The sequence below is a fragment of the Neolamprologus brichardi genome, chromosome 1 (assembly GCF_056152115.1).
Source record: "Neolamprologus brichardi isolate AB-2024 chromosome 1, ASM5615211v1, whole genome shotgun sequence".
Classification (NCBI taxonomy): Eukaryota; Metazoa; Chordata; class Actinopteri; order Cichliformes; family Cichlidae; genus Neolamprologus; species Neolamprologus brichardi.
The window spans coordinates 15,675,756-15,695,699 of NC_142104.1; the positions used below are offsets into that span (position 1 = coordinate 15,675,756).

The 19,944-nt window shown below is 42.4% G+C and overlaps 1 protein-coding gene across 2 annotated transcripts in view; it reads left to right on the forward strand.

Moving 5' to 3' along the window:
- The window catches only part of LOC102783723 (CUB and sushi domain-containing protein 1-like), a 448,866-nt gene that overhangs the window by 99,080 nt on the left and 329,842 nt on the right, over positions 1-19,944 (forward strand). For both annotated transcript variants that reach the window (XM_035905239.2, XM_087837652.1), the window contains exon 2: positions 15,490-15,706. In XM_035905239.2, the coding sequence (XP_035761132.2) occupies positions 15,490-15,706 (217 nt within the window). The remainder of the gene's footprint in view (positions 1-15,489; positions 15,707-19,944) is intronic.

The window sequence follows — 19,944 nt, forward strand, 5'->3', positions numbered from 1 at the left end:
TATTTATTTTTGAGGTCTGTTCCTGAGCAAAAGCAAAATGACAAAATATGACAAGTCTATCTTTATTTAGAAATAAGCAAAAGAGAATCAAAGACTTCATCAATAAACACATTTCTTTTATTTTTCATTATTTTTTGTTTCATTTTTTTTATTTACTTATCTTTTCTCCTTGTTACTATGTGGAGTGGTATATTCTGATTGTAAATTGTTGTTTGGTTTGAGTTAGGACTGGAAATAAGTGTTAATGTTAGTTTGTTCCTTGACTTTTGGTGACCACTTGCAATATAAGTTGGATTGTAGATAGGGGGCAGGGTTTAATAAGGATATATTCTTCTGCCTGCTCCTTTTCACACGTGGTTGCAGTGCTTTACTGACAGAAAGTGTAGTTGGTTTGTTTGAAAGAGCTAACTGTGGAAACTGTTGACCAAGTGTGAAATAAATAAATGAAATGAAATTTAAATAAAGCTATGCCTGCACTATGGGGTGCTTCATCTAAGTACAGCATATACGCTTTAATGATCACTTTGTGCACAGACAGTTTGTGTATCAATTTGTCTGCAGCGTTAACAAGATGCTAGCATGATATTCAGGCAGCTGGTTAGCATTAGCTGCTTGGTAGGGACAGGCTAAACAAAGTAGAACCCACACACTGACACAGGCTGTGCGTGTGTGAATGAAGGCTGTGTGATTTCACAGACTAATGTCAGACTGCCAGCTAAAATATTGATTGGTAAATGGACTGCACTTACAAAGTGCCTTTCTACCTTTAAGAATCAAGCGCTTTACAATTGATGCATCTTATTTAAACATTTGAATGAATGAATGAGTTAACAGGGGGTGATTACAAGCAAAGTTTTAAGATTTGAAGTTGCACGATATGGAATTTAAGGTGAACAATACAGCGATCAATCCCAACATTAAAACCACTGACAGATGAAGTCAATTACATTGATCATCTTGTTACAATGCAATGAACACTAAAACAAAAACAAAAGTAAACAAAAGTGTAAAAAAAAATTCCAAGAAAGAGCCTAAACTCCTGTTTTCTGGCTGAAAGTGTGATTATGCCGCTCACCGCTCCACCTGCTACCCCACCTGCCTCCTTATGCGGGCTTTTGTTGGTTGTTATTCTTCCTCACCTCACAAAATGGTTTTCTGGACCCTGCATCTAGGAAATGATACTAAAAGGCTGCCAGGTGTGTTAAAATTTGAAAAGAGGTCCTGACCAAGCGTCAGCATGTAAAGAGTTGGGAGTGAAATTGTGCTGAAAATACTTTAATAAACTCCAGGTTTGAAGTAAACATTTCATGCGGTCCTATAAATGCACCGCTCACACCTAGAAACCACTAAATAAGATTTATATTTATTGAGAGAAGATGCAAATGCAAAGACTGATCATGTGACTTTCAGAATCAGCAGAATAAATGAAATAAGAGGATATTTCTGTCAGGGTTCCTGGGTCGGTGACCCAGTGCTGTCTGTTTTGTTCATGTTCAGTTTATTTTGCCACTTCCTGTTTCATTTCCTGTTTGTTCCTGTGTCACCTCGGGCCTTTCTCAATATGCGTACTTGTGCGTACTTGCGTTCTTGTGTACTCGTGATACGTCATCAGTCGGAGACCAAGTACTGTTCCAATTCGAAGTACGCATCAAGCCGAGAACGCGAAAAAGTCCCGGATGTGTTCTCGCTCCGCCCGTTTTATCGCGCATGCATCGGTGGTGACTTGTGTGGACTTGGTACAGCTAAATATCCCAAGAAGGCATTTCGTCCAAAACTCAAACGCGGCAATGGCGGACGAGCGGGGCTAAAAACTTTTAAAAATTACTCTTTCTGGGTCACAAAATAAACTTTTAAGTTCTTTTCAAGCGAGAATGTAGCTGTGTAAACTTCAAATATCTGCTCAGTTTATCAAGATATCATATATTTCCAAACGAGGTCCGACGTTTTCGGAGACGTCTGTGACCCGCCAGCTCCATAGCAGACAGCGAGGTCGAGGATTATTACAGCCGGCGAGAACAGCCGACTCACGGCAGATCGTTTTCAACCCCCCCGCGGTCTTTTCGCTACTCAGGTTAAACAAACCCCAGTAGCTGTCTATTGTATTGAGTGTCCACTAAAATAAAAATAAAAGCGTTCTAACATCTCACCTGCTTGTTTTTATTAAGGTATGTACACGTATGTACATGTACACTATTTTTATTAATAGAGATTTCACTAGTGAGGTTAAACATGATATATAAGTCACTTAGATCACTTCTAAATGTTAATGTTTGGCTTATTTCGGCTTTTTATTTGTTCCTGAGTAAACCGGTTTGACTGTGATTAAAGTTAAGCTTCATAACATATTACTCACAGTTAAATTAAGGACGGCAGTAAAAACTCCGGACCTGTGACATCATCAAGTACGCTGGTGTTCCAATTGTACAAATCGCGAGTCAGTGCTCGCGTTCTCGGCGAGTCCGTACTTCCGTGCGTTCTCGGTGAGTACGTACCCGCCGAGAACGCGAGTACGTACTCGCGTACTTGAGAATTGAGAAAGGGCCCTCGTCTCGTGCCATTAGCCAGATTATGTTCAGCTGTGTACTCACCGGTCTCTCATTATCATCCTCATCAGTCTGTGTATTTAAGTCTTCTGTTTCTACTCGTTCTTTGTCGTGTCATTGATGTTTAGGTTATGTTGTTGTTTCCGCCAGTGTTCGGTCAGCCAGTCAGTCAGTCAGTCAGTCCGTCCTTCGTTCATTCATTCATTCAGTCAGTCGTCCAGCCAGCCATGTCCTTCCTCTGTTCTGTGTGTTCACTCCATCATCAATAAATCACCCAGCTTCACCTACCTGCGAGTCCTGCGTTTGGGTTCCTTCTTCCTCGCCTCCACTCCACAACGCCTGACAGAATGACACGACCCGTGCCACGAAGACACGATTGGGACCCAGCGGACTCGGACCTCTACGAGCGGCAGGTGGCAGCGCTTTCCCGTTGGGCAGAGGTGGTCAGGGGAAAACAGCGGCTCTTCGCGGAGAGAGAGCACGTCTTCGAGGGGACTCGCCTGGCTCTGGGCAGGCCTCGGAGACGCCGCGTTCCCCCACCTGCTGCCTCACCTGCCCCGGAGCATTTGCCGCGGAGAGCGGACGTTTCATGCCGCGTTTCGGCCGCTCCCTCTCTCGCCGCTCCGCTCCTCGTTCACACACCCGCCGCCTCATTCGCCGGACCTCCACCTTCGCCAAGGCACCGCGGCTACGCCTCCCACCTCGGCTCCATGGAGGCTACCGCGCCAGAGGCTCAGCTGTTTACCCCGGCCGCTTCCTCTTCCCGGAGAAAGCGGCGCACACGCCGCCACAATATGGACTATTTTCAACAGCTCCCGGTGGTGAGTTCCACTAACTGTTTTCCACATCCGTCATCCGATTATTCTCATAAAACACATAACAGCTCCACCACCGATCCATGGGGTGTTTCCCTCCTGGAGGATGTAGACTGGGAAGATTTTTTCTGCGCTGCTCCCACAAAGACTGTAAATCGTGGTGGCAGAAAAAACAGACCGAACCCTGATAAACCTGCCAGTAGCACACACCCGGTCACCATTTCCACACCCGTCACTCAGCCATTCCCCACCAGCACGGCAGCCCAGATCTGGCCTTCCTCTTCAGCCATTTCACCTCCTCAGATGTCTAGGGCCCGGCCTACACCCACACCGGTGCCAGCTCCCAGGAGGAAGGCAGCTGCGACGCAGTCTACCTCCACATCCACTCTTGTTTCCCGGGTGGGGGTGACTGGTGTCCAGCCACCTCCCGTGCCTGTCCCAGCGCCCAGGCTGAGGGCAGCCTCAACCCAGCCTGACCTCCCTGGAGGCTTGGAAGAGCTAACCGGCCCACCTACTACTTCACCTCTTCATCCACCTCCTGATCCAACCTTTCACGCCCTCGCACTGTCCCTGGTTAGGCTAGCTGAGGTGTCCCCTGCTCAGGCACCAGCCTTATTAGCCCAGGCCGCAATCTTATCCCCCTCGGTAACTCTGTCATTAGCTCAGCCATTAGCATCGCCAACCTCTGTTCATCCCTTAGCTTCCCCACTCCAGTCAGTTCACTCACCTGCTGTTCAGCTTCCACTCCAGTCAGTTCACTCACCTGCTGTTCAGCTTCCACTCCAGTCCCCTGTAGTCCAGTCGCCTTCTCCCGTCCAGTCAGTCCAGTCGCCTTCTCCCGTCCAGTCAGTCCAGTCGCCTTCTCCCGTCCAGTCAGTCCAGTCGCCTTCTCCCGTCCAGTCAGTCCAGTCGCCTCCCGTCGCCTCCCGTCCAGTCAGTTCAGTTCCCGGACCTGCAGCCACCGCACCCAGAGCCAGCTGTGAGCCCTCCTGCTTGCCAGCCAGGGGCCTCCGCGCCCGCTGGCCCGGCCGCTCTCCCGCCAGGGGCCTCCGCGCCCGCTGGCCCGGCCTGTCTCCCGCCAGGGGCCTCCGCGCCCGCTGGCCCGGCCTGTCTCCCGCCAGGGGCCTCCGCGCCCGCTGGCCCGGCCTGTCTCCCGCCAGGGGCCTCCGCGCCCGCTGGCCCTGCCTGTCTCCAGCCAGGGGCTTCCGCGCCCGCTGGCCCTAAAGCTGTGGCTCCGTCACCCCCGGCTCCCGTGCCGTCACCTGGTCCAGCCTCAGCTTCAGCTTCAGCGTCTGCTTCGCCTGGGCCGGACTCAGCTCCAGCTTCAGCGTCTGCTTCGCCTGGGCCGGACTCAGCTCCAGCTTCAGCGTCTGCTTCGCCTGGTCCGGACTCAGCCTCTGCTTCAGCTTCTGCTTCGCCTGGTCCGGCCTCAGCCTCGTCGCCAGCTTCAGCTTCGCCTGGTCCTGCGGCTGCCGCACCGTCGCCCCAGCCACGTTCTGGACGTCATCGCCGTCGCGGCCGCCCACCGGACCTGCTCAGCGGCCGTCGCCGTCTTCCTCGCGGCCGCCCACCGGACCTGCTCAGCGGCCGTCGCCGCCTTCCTCGCGGCCGCCGCCGCCTTCCTCGCGGCCACCCACCGGACCTGCTCAGCGGCCGCCGCCGCCGCCTTCCTCGCGGCCGCCCACCTGAACTGTCTCGTCTCGGCCGCCGGCCTCGCGGCCGCCCACCTGAACTGTTTCTGTTTTGGACTCCGTCCCTCCGTCCTGGGCCCCCTCCGCCCGCCCTGTTCTGGTTTTTCTTTCTTTTGGCCGTCGGGTGCCGGCCTTTGGAGGGGGGGGTACTGTCAGGGTTCCTGGGTCGGTGACCCAGTGCTTTCCGTTTTGTTCATGTTCAGTTTATTTTGCCACTTCCTGTTTCATTTCCTGTTTGTTCCTGTGTCACCTCGTCTCGTGCCATTAGCCAGATTATGTTCAGCTGTGTACTCACCGGTCTCTCATTATCATCCTCATCAGTCTGTGTATTTAAGTCTTCTGTTTCTACTCGTTCTTTGTCGTGTCATTGATGTTTAGGTTATGTTGTTGTTTCCGCCAGTGTTCGGTCAGCCAGTCAGTCAGTCCGTCCTTCGTTCATTCATTCAGTCAGTCGTCCAGCCATGTCCTTCCTCTGTTCTGTGTGTTCACTCCATCATCAATAAATCACCCAGCTTCACCTACCTGCGAGTCCTGCGTTTGGGTTCCTTCTTCCTCGCCTCCACTCCACAACGCCTGACAATTTCACACCAACTTTTTAAAATGAAGTTTAAACTAGCTTCCATTTTTAGGTCTTCCTGCTACAACAGTCATTGTTTCAAAGCTCAAAAGATACCTAAATAAATTAAATTAAATTATAGTGTGAAAAGAGCATAGTGATAAATGAAGGTTGTTTCATAGACATGAGAGCGAAAGAGAAAGGAGGAAGATAAGTGGATAATTTTCACAGCAGGAAGAGTTTCTAATGGAAATTAACATAAAATTATAAGGGACACACCTGGACAGGGGAGGCTTTGATTCCTTTATGAAGGTATAATTTGGGTTTCCATTTCTGTGTCTGTGTGTGTGTGTGTGTGTGTGTGTGTGTGTGTGTGCGCGCAGGTCTATCCCAATGATGCATACACCTGCACATAAATAGGAAGAAATGACAAACAAAACTGCATACAGGTTAATGTGTGAAACGAAAATGTGTCTTTTAATGTAGTTATCTGTTTACTCGTGCGCGTGTTTGTAATGTTTATTTTAATCACTGTGCATTTTTTTTTTTTTAGTTACATCAACAAAAACTATTGGCCAAGATCAAAACCTGGCTCATACAGTGAAAGCATGAAGGAACAGTAGGTATAAGGGTTCAGATTTACTAAGCGAAAGTTTGAGCCATGCCTCGTTTCGGTATGTTTTGCTTGGAAAATGGGAAACAAGCACAGTGATTTGTTGAAACATTCAAACATGTAGCTAAAAACAGTATATAAGGCAAAAACTGAGATTTGTCAGTATTGGGTATGACCATCTTTATTCTACAAAACAACCGTATTTCTCTTTGTAATTTCTTTAAGTAGTCTTCAGGAATAGTTTTCCAGGCATCTTGCAGGATATTCAAAGCTCTTCTTTGAATGCTGTTGCCTTTTGTTCTGCTCTCTGTCAAGATGATCCCAGACTGCTTCTTTAATGGTGGGTCTGGGATCTGGGGAGGCCAATCCATGACTGTGTGTTCGTCTATCCGGGTATGCTTTTACTGTATTGGCAGATGCTGATCAGACATTTTCCTGATCGTACTGCATGGTGGATGAAAATCTGATGGTACTTTTCTGTGTTTATAATTTGCCAAGATCTCCAACACCACTGCCTGGCAGCTCAACACCATGACACAGCCTTCACTATGTTTTACAGATGTCTGAAGACATTCATTGTTGCACCTCTTTCCTGGTCTCAAGCTGACAATGATTTGAAGCTGACAATCAGCCTTTTCTGCCCTTTCCCCTCCTTAAGAATAACTTCTTGACAGCCAGTCAGCAGATGGAGCAACTGAATGGCCTGGTGCTATGTCACGTCTCTGCTGTCAAGGAAATTACTTTCAAGTATTGTTTATCTGCTGTAGATAGTTTATTTTGGGCATACCGATTCTTCTTTTGCCATCTACTTGTCCAGTTTCCTCAAATTTTTTACGTTTTTAAACTGCACACTATGCTGAGATGTGCATATGGATATGAAAGGTGATTGCTCTTCAGGTTAAGTATTATATACTTATAAACTATAAAATAAAGCAAGATCGCAACATTAGCGTGTATCCCAAGGTCTTTTTCCTTACTGATAGATGGTTGTTATCAGTTAGCAACAATAAACACTGCATTTTAATAAAAAAAAACAAAACACCAAAACAAACTCAGAAACAGAGACTGGGACAACAACAATAAAGGTGTCTTTAAAGACTAAAGCTGTTACTTGTGATGGATCATAGAGGGGGAAAACAATTGGTGATGTTTTTATTTAGAGAATAGAAAACCACTGTTCACTTTTCAATGGCCGCAGGACCACTTTCTTTCATTCGTTTTTGGGTTTTTTTTGTTTGCAGTAAAAACAGCATTATTGTCAGATGAAACAAGCAATTGATTTCCAGTGTCAGTGAGAAAGATAATACTTAGAAAGGGATAAAATTACAGAGAACAAGTGTAAGCGAAAGACAAAAACAAATGCAGATGTGGGACTTTGAGGTGCCAGGCTTCTGTTTTTTCATCAATGACAGAGTGACCCAATCTTGATCGCTAGTTTCAGTTTATATTACAATATCTCAGCATAATAGCACTATTTACTACATACCAACACGCTCCAATACACCTAAGGCCATATCGCCTCATACATGCAGACTCAAAAACACACTTATAGACAAAACACATATAGGATTGCTTACATAGCTTGCTTTCAGCACCCACTTTGCTTTGCTGAGCTCTAACACACATTCAGGAGGTTGCTGAGTTTGTTGATTTAAAATGTTTCCAGCTAGCTTTGACCTTAGATCCTATGCATGTTTCTGCTGGATAATTTGTGTGTGATTTCTTGTGTGCTGACTCTGGCTTGTGGGGGCATATCATATTTCTGGGGTTACTTTTCAAGAATACAAAGAAATTCATACATTTGATTTCTGTTGTTGTTGTTTTAGCCTATCTCCAAAATAAGTGAAAAACTGAGCATACTGCCTCTTTTTTTAGACACAGTGCATGCTAGGGGGGCATCAGCGATTTTCATTGTCACATCTATTCTAGTAAGATGGCTCTGTGTATATTTGCATGTTTTCCTTCATTGGCTGATGCACTCCTACATGGTGCTGGAAGAAAAACTAAAAGTTAATCTAAAGGAATGTTACTTTTACACACACAACTTTACTTTGGATTGACATTAGTTATGCAAGATGCTGATTTCTTTCTTCTTTCTCCTGCCACAAAATAAATAAATAACAATACCAAACCTTGTGATTGTGTGCGCATGGGTTCTTTGTTAGTTACTCCCTCAGCTGCTCATTAATGTAACTATCTTTCAGCCACTCACATGGTCAAACTGTGGCCAATCAACTCAATGCAATAAGACACAGATAGGAAATACCTGACTGACAAAGGTTTATTTTCATTTTTTACCAACTGTTGGTGTTAACAGTACCACTACAATTTTTCTATTGTGGATTTTTTTTAGTAAAAAATAAAAATAAAAATGCAGTTTTCCTGTACCTGTGATCCATATTTCACATACTGTCAAAGTGCATGTCAGAGCACAGCTATGAGATTGCTATGACAACCACATGCACTGTCCATCGTGCTGAAATGAGTTTCATTAAAATGGAAAATTCAGTTTAATGTTTCATTGTTAATTTTAATTTAATTTAACAATGAAAAAACGACATCAACAATATTTTCAGTGCAGGGCCATCATCCCTCTCCTTTCTCCTTTCTTCAGCCATTTCTCTTTGAAACCCATTGCGCAGGCTGTGAAATTCCTCCCACTGACACCACAATTTCCCACAGAGCAAGTTTAGAATTAGTTGGTATAGTGATCTGTACGTCTTTATCACAACTTCATCTGTCATTCAAAATAAACGGACACAAGTGGAGAAACGTCTCACTCTCCCAGCATGCACTCTTAAAGCTCTGTGATGCCTCCTCTGTACAGCAATAACTGACACCATATAAAAGAAAGAAGAAAGTACTCTTGCATAAAAACTTCATGGAGGTACACTTTTGCTTAGAAAATAGTGCCAAAACTAAGCAAACATTGGAATTTAAATTTTCTCACATTGAGGCTTTGTTTCCACTGCCATTAAGTTTCCAACAAATCACCTATTGCAGATTTAAAGAACCAGTTTAATTGATGTGACACATGATGTTGCATGAATCCATAACAGTTCAGTACTGCTTCATTTGTACCTACAGATCTATGGTGACGCTTCTAGGTTCTGGGCAAAACTCTTCTAACTTGCCATAGGGTTTCCTTACCTCCCTCTTTTAAACTCAAAACAGCTTTTATCGATCGTATACTTTGTCACAATGCACCCTGTCTGACTAAGGCAAACTCAGGTAATACCAAAACGAGAGGGTTTAAAAATATCTGTACTGTGACTTTCAAAATGTACCAAACAAAACAGTCACACAGTCGTGTTCTAGTCTTGTTCTTTTTTTAGTCTGAATGCATGTTAACATTCCAGCACTGTCAGTCCATTTTGACTTCAGGTCCCTGTGTGGAGTACAAAGATACAGTAACATCTCAGTCACCTTTTTTTACTTTGATATGAGAGCCAGTCATGTCATTGAAATTATTTGAACATAAAAAGACAATCTGCACAACTCTTTTATTTCTTGTCTTTGGTAATGAGCTGTTATTGTGGCACATTTCCGCACTGCATTTGCCAACACTTCATAAAAATGCCCCTCGTGCTTTGGCGTGACTGGACTGACATCAGCTCCCTAAACCCCAAACAAATAAGTATGGGCTGCTCTACTGAGACTTTTGGAGCAAATACAAATAATGGATTGACAGAATTTCCACTGGTGCTTATGAACAACCATGTCTGCAGGCACACTAATACTGAAAAATTAATAACCTGGTTTCTAAACATTTTCGATGATGAATCAGATCTACTTTACAGTTTTCACAGATGGAGAAAGAGTGGTAGTAAGACCAATGACGTACTTTCAAATGATTTTTAGTTTGAAGTTTGTGTTTTGTTGTGTAGCTTCAGCTAGATTTTAATCCTGTGATTCATTTTCATTCACTTTAATCAGATCATAATTATTGAGCTGTAGGTTAAAAGATGATTGATTGCATATGCAGACACTTGGTTTTCCTCAGAAATTCAGATGGTTGGCTTTTGAAAGTGAAAATTATATATATATATATATATTTTTTTTTTCCACAATGTACATAGAAACACATCGTGTGCATTTCTCTCCCGTGATCTCCTTTTTCCCCCCTTTATCATTATTTCAGCCTGCTCTATCTCTGATTGTGTGTCTGTCTCTCTCACACACACACACACACACACACACACACACACACACACACACACACACACACACACACACCATTAATCCTATCTATCTCTGCTATCTTCAGACAGCAACCCCTATTCCTTGCTGACAATGTTTGGGATTTACTCTGGATGTAGCCTTGATTCTTCCTGTGTGACTCTGTGTGTTTTTCCATTTGTGTGTGAGCGTGAGTGTCATATGGAGCATGATACATGTCTTTCAATATCCATTGGTTGTTATGGTGACTGGTATTAGAGCATATGCTCTCCCTTACCTTGCATTTGTTTAGCTGCCCTCTTCTTATTGTCGGTGCACATTTGGTTAACATTGAGTACATTAATATTGAATTTGACATATCGCCCCTTTGATTTAATTGACAAAAAGTTTATATTCTGTTTGTTCAGTGTTTATTAGTTTGTCAGTTTGCACTTGAATGATTTTTGTGGCAAAAGCAAATATTGCACAACATGATCTTGGCCTCAAAAAGTAAAATCACCGAGTTGAAATTTTGGGCAAAAGACTATCTGCATTCAAAATCATCACTTTTCTGCACACCCTCATTAAAATAAATGTAATTCTAATTAAAAAATATGCGTGCTTACTCTTAGTAAAGTGAACTTAATGATGGCTGTAAAAGGATTCAAACTAGAGAACAAGTGTTAGAAGTAACTGCCTACACAGGAGCACAGGAGAAAGTATTTTCCAAAACAGTTTTTAGCATAGTTAACTGCACAGATGGACTTTCATACTATTTTCCAGAGACCTGCTTTTATCCCCAGTGAGCACCAGCTAAATGGCCTGAACGCCTGAATCTATCTGCAGCCCCACTTACTTAAACAGTTTGACAGGGGGGCTGACAAAGACCGTGATAGAGAGAAAGACAGACAGAGAGAGGTTGTGGTATTTGTTCTTTGTGTGATAAATATAGCAGGTGAGTGGGTGGAATGAAAACAACCTAACACTCTAGCAGGATAAGAGAGGAAACACAGAAGATAGATATAATGATACCAGGAGAGAGACAAAGTGACGTAGTGATAATAATACTGAGGAAATGAGAAAGAAGCGTAATGACGCTTAGGGAAAGATGAGATGATGCTAATACAAAGATAATTGTGGTGAACGAGTGATGTACAGAGAGCAGATTGGATGAAGGGATGAGAGAGCAGGATAGAGGCAGAAAGAGGAAAAAGGATGGGGGTAATGATGACGGAGCTGGGGGAAGAGATAGAGGAATTGAGCTGCAGGGAGGAAGACCACGAGGTAGACAGAGATGCATGGAGAGAGGTACAGGCATGGTGATAACACCGGTGTAATAAAGAGAGCAAGAATGGACAGAAGGTTTAAGAGAGGAAGATATAGAGAGAGGAGATGGAGAGAGATGGAGGGTTGCAGAGAGACAAACATAATGTGGGAGAGACACAATGATTCTGACACAGAGATAATGAAAAAGAGGGAGGGGGTGGTACATGAGAAGAGTGAGGGGGAAGAAGCAACGAGGAAAAGGAAAAGAGGATACCAGGAAAACAGACAACAGATTCCTTCCCTCTCCTCTCCTCTCCTCTCTACTTTTTCATAGCTGGTATTGAATCACTGCAGTCAATAGTTCTACACAGCGTAACTTAGAAAGATGCATTTGATTTGTGGCCCAGCACGCTGTGGAAAGAAGAGGCCAGCATTTGATTTATGAGCCAGGGACCTTGCGGTCAAGTTCACTACAGCTCTCCACCTCTCTGCTGCTTCTCAGCACCTAAAATTTAACAGTCTGTCAGATTGCTATGTAGATTTTTTCATTGCACAGTCAAACCATTATCAAACAAAGCAGACTTTGTTTGGGTATGGAGGGCGGATGTGATTAAGAAATAATTCATTTTCCGCATTGCAAAAAACTATTGTACAAGTGGAAAAGCATCAAGTTGCTCTGGCTTTCCTGCTGACATTTGTCGTGCAGTTCCTGTGAATGCCTGTTACAAATAAGAAAAGCATCAAGCATTCTTTTTTTTTTTCACCTGGGGTATCTCACAGCAGTATTGCTGTGCAGGCTTACTTGCATAATAATTAAAAGCCTCACAAATACCATGTAAAATCCTCAAATCTGTGGGATCTAAAGCAAACAAAATGTACATCTAAGACTTAGCCCTGTGTAGATACAGACTGGCAGTGTGCATATTAGCATTTGCATTCACGTCAGCACTTGATTACACAGTGTGCAAACGGCACCACATTTTTATCCGCCTGTGTCTGAAGTGGCTATTTCACTCGCTACTTATAGACACACACAGAAATTGTCACACACACACACGCAGATCTATCTCTTTTTTTTAATTCTGTCATACTTAGCAAATAGCAAACTCAGGGTCTATATCTACTAGCTTTTTGCTTCACGACAGCAGTTCAGCTTACCATTCTAATGATGCTTAAAGTTATGCATTACTAGAAATGAAGACGATTTAAGTGAAGAGTGGGTGCTGATTATCCTGGGTCTGTCAGCTAGGTCTCACCTCAGCTAGTTGAAGTCAATGAGCAGGACATTTTCACTGAATATATAAGGTTGGTGACTTCTGGTGCATGTTGATTGATTGATTAATTGATTGATTGATCATTTATTTCAAGCATATGTATAGATATATATAAGACAGAGCATAATTTAATGCAAAAATTTGATACATAAAATGGCTTGCTGTGCAGTTAATGTACTAACACACTGTGAGCCAAGTTTTTACTCTAATTTTGGTGAATGAAATTCTAGTACTTGTTTGTATACTATGAAAGTATCACAGTCTTTGATAGGAATCAGTGTCTCTGCTTTCTACGAACAAACATGAAACTGTTTAGTGCTCAACTTCCCTCACCAGCAAAACCAGAATGGTGATTGGCCACAATACTTATCCAGATATGAGTCCAGAAGCAGTGATGTTAGAGTTGGTGTGTCAAGCTTTTATGTAAAGTCCATGGTACTAACGTAGAACTAGAAGTATATACCATCTTTTCAATCTATTATCATGTTATTAGAGCACATTTGCACATTGAAATTGATGTGTATAACCTTTGTCTTTCATATTATTGGCAAGTTCTGATAACCAAAAGCTCATTTTATGCTACTTTTAAATTAAAAAAAGTTGTTGGAATGACAGTGTTTGTTAGAAAGGAGGCCACAGTTGTTTACTCACTGGTGGGCCACAAGTGTTGGGTTTTTGCTTCTGAAAAAACAAATTACAGGATTTACTTCCCTGATGTAAATAGGTAGCATAGCTAAGAACACACTACTAACAGTAGAGGATAAACAAAGTGCTTTTTACTGAAATGCCCCGAGTATGATGCTTACAATATGGTATCCGGGTTGATGTGCATATCCGCTGAATTCTTCTTATCCCATCTGCTCAAGAGGGGGATCTGGCAGCAGAAGAGATGGCAGACAGAAAGAGAGAGACAACTGAAGACAGAATAAGGTACAGCCACAGATACGGCTGAGGGGGAGAGGTGAACTGGGTTGGAAACACAGTGAAGAACAATCTGAAATTAATCTGGACGCTCCAGATGGTTTGAAGTTAGCGTGTGAGCGCACATGTATGTGTGCTTCTCACTTCCTGCCAGCTTCTCCATTTGGGCTTGTGTGTAGGTATTTACGTATTTGTGTGTTTTCGGTTTCTTCAGAGATACAACAACATCTGGTATGTACTCAATGAGCAGGTTCTGATATTAGCCTGATGGAAAAAATACAAAAATACAGAAGAAGAGCCTCACAAACATTTTGCTAACATTTGGTTGACTGGATTATGACCCAGTGAACAGGGAATGGAGTGTGTGCATGTCTGTGTTTGTGTGAAAGCTACCATTCCTTACTTAGCTTATTTTAACTGTTTCATGTTTGATTTACTTTCCTGGTGACTCTAAGTAGCATCCACTACTTCTGTTAAGTGATCCTAGATTTTTACATTTTGAAAACAGCTTTAATTATAATAGCTATATTTTCCTTATATTGAATTATAGAATTATATTGAATTAGCCTGCTATTTTAATTCTTTAGTATATATGTCTGTGCAAATAATGTTCATGTGTACATGTATATATTTAAGTTTGAAACACTGATTGTAACATAAAAATTGCAAACTTTGGATTGCATGAATTATATCGTATAAAGATTTTTTCTATAACTCTAACTGGAGGACTGTGTGTGTTCATGTGTCTGTGCTAAAGTTAAGTCATGACTAATTGAATCATCTTAATTTTGGCTTTTTTGTGATTATGAACCCTTTCCTCCACGGGTTGATGATTTAGGTTTCCACTGATCAATGTCACATCATTTTGGTCCTTAACAAATTACACAGTGTGAGAAGTGTCTATATAGGTCTATATAGGGTTAGAATATATGTTCTACATTTATTCATATCCATCTATTTAGTGATGGGATGGATGGAAGTCTAAGGGTTCTACAAGGTCTTACATTTGCAAGTGTTTGATGTGTGAATGTTTAATGTCAAGGGAGTTTACTGAGCGAGCAATGTGATCACATAGTGGATGTGATTTAAAAAGCTTCATATAGTATTTTTGTGCATGTATGAGTCTATATGAGTGTATGTGTTGTGGTAGGTTTTTTTCTGGATGATCATGTTTCTGAGACTGACAACACTGAGAGGATGGAGGCTATGAAATCTGAATATATGCCATGTGTGTTCATATTCAAGTGCTTTGCATGAAAGCTTTGAATGGCATATGCTACTGTGTCGAGGGAGGCTGTGAGACATGTCCTGCATTATATTTGAGTTGTGTGTGAGGACATGGGCTTGTTAACACTGGGCTTTGCATACTGCATATATTTAAGCTCTGCTCGATTTTTGCTTCAGATATACTATCCATTACAATATTTCTAAAGGGTGTGGAGCACAATGTATAAAAGAATGTACGTTTAACTTTTTGGGAGTTTGAATTGTTTGCATATTCCCTCTTCATCATACTGTTTTAATCTCTGTGCAAAACTAAATCTGAAGAATGCGTGGAACCTGATCGTATCCTTAAAATATATTTATTGTATAATGTATACTTTAATGCTGGATGTACATTTTCTTACATGTCTTATCTCTTTCTCTTCTAGCTGAGTCTTGTGGTGGTGTAGTCCAAGGTCTGAATGGCACCATCGAGTCACCTGGTTTCCCCCATGGTTATCCCAACTACGCCAACTGTACATGGCTGATAATAACAGGGGAGAGGAACCGAATCCAGCTAACCTTCGTCACTCTGGCGCTGGAGGAAGACTTTGATATTGTATCGGTTTATGATGGACAGCCCTCACCTGGCAACTTAAAAATGAGGTTAGCACTCTCTGTCTGATGTGGTTTCCTATTCCTCTTTTTTCTCAGTGTCTTCCCTCTTTCCAACCTAATCTCCCTGACTCACACAGTTTGAATGTACACATCCTGATTCATCAGCAATGTTCATATATCTACTTGGTACTTGGACCGTTGTATATTTTGTTGGCCATCTTTTCTTCAAAATTTAGAAGAAGACTTAGCTCTAATCTGTCTGTCAATGTTAAGACAGGTAAAATAACAAGAAAATAAACCAAGCAGACACTTTTAATATTACAGATGTTGGGAACACTGATTACTGTCTACCTAAAGGAGCACAGCGCCGAGGGGTATAACATATTTTAGTTTCTGCATATTAGTGTATAGGAAACAAAGATATGGTGTATAAACAACTCATCACCTAAGATTTCAGGTTACTAATGACTACTGTCTTTTAAAAGTGAGTTCAAGAACTTGCAGGAATGAGCTTCATTGATTAAATTTGGCTTATTGCCCAATTCAGCATAATCTGAATAAAGTGCAGCTGCTCCATAGAAGTCCACTTACCTCCACCTTATACTTATGCCTTTGTGATACGTGCTGGAACTCCTCCAGCATCTCAAAATAGTTACAAGAGGGCAAAGTCACAGAAGCAAGTTTGGCGAATAGGGCAGGTGTTTAATGAAATGTGCATAGGTGTAAGAAAGTGCAGTAGTACATCCAGTTTAGATGCCTCAGGTATTCAGATGTGGAGATCCCCAATGCAACTCCTCTGGTGGTTAAGGACTCTTAGCCAGTACACGTGCTTATGAGTTAATAACTAGAAATTGCTGAGCTCATCTGGACTTTGTTCCACTCTAGAGTCTCTCTTGGTAAGAGGTGGTGAACAGGTTTTCTCCAGTGGATAAGAGTGCTGTTCTCCTGTGATATCAGGTCAAGGAATGAGTCCTAACTATAATATGAACATGTGTGTTGATCATTTTTATGGTCACAATTTTTCAGTTAAGGGCTAAAGGGGTGTTAGGTCATGTGGCCTCAGGATCTTGAATCTGCCTTTTTTAGATAATGTGGTCTTGTTGGCTTCATCACGCAACGACTGCCAGCTCCCACTTGTTCCAAAGATCCAAAACCTAATTGTAGCTTAAAGACATGCAGACAGATGGAACAGTGGAACAGTGGCCTGAATATAGCATCCTCTTTCTTCACAACCTCACTGCAAAATTTGAAGTGCTGTTATTTTGGCTAACTTGAATGTAGCATGCAAACTGCGAAAGTCTCACTAGGTTTAACAGCACTATATAGTGGTTAACTAAAAGCGTTCCCTGCGGATCAACAAAAATGTGCAGGAATATATAAGCCACTGATGAATTGGCAGCATCCCTATTTAGCGAGTGGAAAGAATGTAATATTATTGCAAAAAGGGCAGAGAGAACATCATCTACAGAGCTGGCAAACTGTAGGAAGCTTATTCATAGTGCTCTGCTTGTGTGTAGGAGGGATGAGCTGGGAATGCACCAAGTAGTGTTTAAGGCTGGTGGAGCAGTTATGGATAACATTGGGTTTTTCCTTGAAAACATCACATTGCTGTATTATGAGTCAGTGTTTGAATAGAATACTTTTTTTTTCTTTTAGTGGATGGATAAGCAAGGAGTAGACTGTACAGAGTGATTGGTTTGTGTGGAGGTTTACTGTAAATGCAGCCTCATTTTGGTGCTCAGCGTGCTACCATAAGGATCCTTGGTGTGCTGTCATGCTGAAAATGACCATTGCCAAAGAAAAGAGAATAATTTAAGAAAAGAATCCAAGTTTTTATAGGCTCAAAGTAAGATTTTGTGTCAGTAGTGTCACCCTTTTTATCTGTTCTGCGTTTATCATTTGTGTATGCCACGTGCTAGTTGTAGTTGCCTATATTTAGTGTATGATTATTTCAGTGGATCTTTTGCAACGTTGGTGTATGCCACCTCATTATTCTACCTGTTGCTTGTTTTTTACATCCACACCAACCAGACGTGACTAAGAGGGATTTGTTTGGGCTTTTGTTATGCTTGGCCTCATTGAACTGTGGTACGATTATCTCATGAGATAGACTAGCTCAAGAGACTACTTCACAGCATAGCCGTATTAGAGCCTTTACTCTGTTAATTTACAAAATCTCTTTGAAAAGATAGGTCTGATTTAAGAGTGAAATGAGCTTGAGCATGTTGAAATGAGGACAATGATTAAACATGTGAAAAGTCAAAAGAAACTAAAAGTATATTAAACGCTTCAGCTGCAAAGCCGACTAGTAATGATTTACTTTACTTACATAAAGTGTTCTGTATGTATCCATTCATCCATCCATCCATCTTCTGCCACTTATCCAGATTTAGGTTGTTAAACCTCCCTCTCCCTGGCCACCTCCTCCAAGCCAAGCCACCTGAGAGATATAATCTCTCCAGTCTGCCCCCAGGCCTTAAACACCTTTTTCCAGGCATCCTAGTCAGATGCCTGAAACACCTCAACTAGCTCCTTTCAATATGGAGCAGTAGGACCTCTACTCTGAGCTCCTCACCGTATCGCTAAGAGAATGCTAGTTTGCCTCTTATCTGTGATCTCATTCTTTCGTCACTACCCAGAGCTTGTAGCAGTAGGTGAGGGTGGGAACGCAGCTCAACTGGTAAATCGACAGCTTTGCTTTCAGCTTCTGTTGATGTCATTGTGCATGTCTTCAGACAAGAAATACAAATCTTAGTTTTGGTTATCACCTTTGATTATCACCTTTTTTGCATGCTCCAAAATTCAAGATCTGACATCTTCATGCGTATGGGACTCAACAGAAGACAGCATATATCCATCTGTTGCACCTTAGAACTACCCCTTTATTAACAGAATTAAAACACTGTGCTGCTGATAACTGCTTTGGCAGGTGAGCTGACCCGTTGTGGCAGCTGCCGCATTTTGCCAGCCTGGTCGTTCTGTCAGTGATGATAATTAGCCCTGGAGTTATTTGGGTCCCACATTCTCTGACCACTACCCAAACATGCCAACGGTATTTCCTTTTTGAACCTTCAACACAAAACATCAGTGCAAGGGTGATATATTGGGTTTTCCTAGAGCTTCTGAACTTAAGTGCAGTGAGTCCCAGCAGGGAGTCCATTCCCAGTGCCATTTAGATCAAGTGACTAAGCTGGGAGATGAAGGGTCACTTTTTTCTCTTTCAGTTCTTCTGTTGATGTTAGCACTTCTCTACTCCTCTGAATAGTGCAGACATTTCTGGGGACAAGCAGCATATTGCTGAATTTAGACCACTGGCCAGCAGTCTTTTGTGCCCTAGGGCTCTCCCTGGTGTGTGTCAGTACAGGCAAAGCTTCAGCCCTGTTTGTAAGGCTTCCTTTGGCTCCAGCTGGGTGTTAGCAGCTACTGAATTCAGCCACTATCCTATTTTTTGCTTATAAAAGAGAGTAAGTTATGTTTTTACATGAAATATTTAAGCCTGCACATACAAGATCTGATTTCAATTATCCGGCCGTTCTCTATCTGAGTTCCACAAGGCCAGTCATCGGCCGATTGACCTAAAACCCTCTCCTCTTCTCAGCTAGTGCTGATATGAACCCATCAGGCTGCCTACATGGACAGTGGGATGCAGCCAAGAGGAGCTGACTGCCCTCTCTTTGTTCAGAAAGAAGAACACAGAAGACACAGGATATATCTTTCTCTAGCAGCCACCCCTCCAACTGCCCTTGGATCATGCGTACGGGGAATTCTTCAATCTCATATATAGAAGAAGGGCTGACCTGGCATCTGTGACCTCTTCTTACCAACCCCAGTTGTGCGTCAGCAACGGTAGACAAGGGGTAGATAGATGTATAGATTTATTTTTACTTTATTTTATATAGAAATTTCAAATGTTAACAAAATGCTGCAGCTACAATACGAAAGAAGAAGTCGAGAAGAAAATTCTTGAGTACTGTAGGTATTAGTTTTGACTAGTAGTAGTATTTTTTAAGTCCTTTTATCACTGTCAGTCCTGTCCCACTGGTGAATCCTGTCCCACTGGTATTCATTTCAGCTACGTGAATTCTAGCTGAGTGTTCCTAGTGTGAGATAGTAAGGAAAGTAAAACTTTTTTTGAAAGACTTACTTATAATTTAGTATCAGGTAAAGGTAGTTGATGGGTTTTTTTGTGGTAGTGCTGTGTTTCTGGTGAGTTGGGCTAATATTTATATTACTGATTATAAAAGAATTGGTATGATAAGTTGCCACTATTTCTGTGTAGTTGCTGG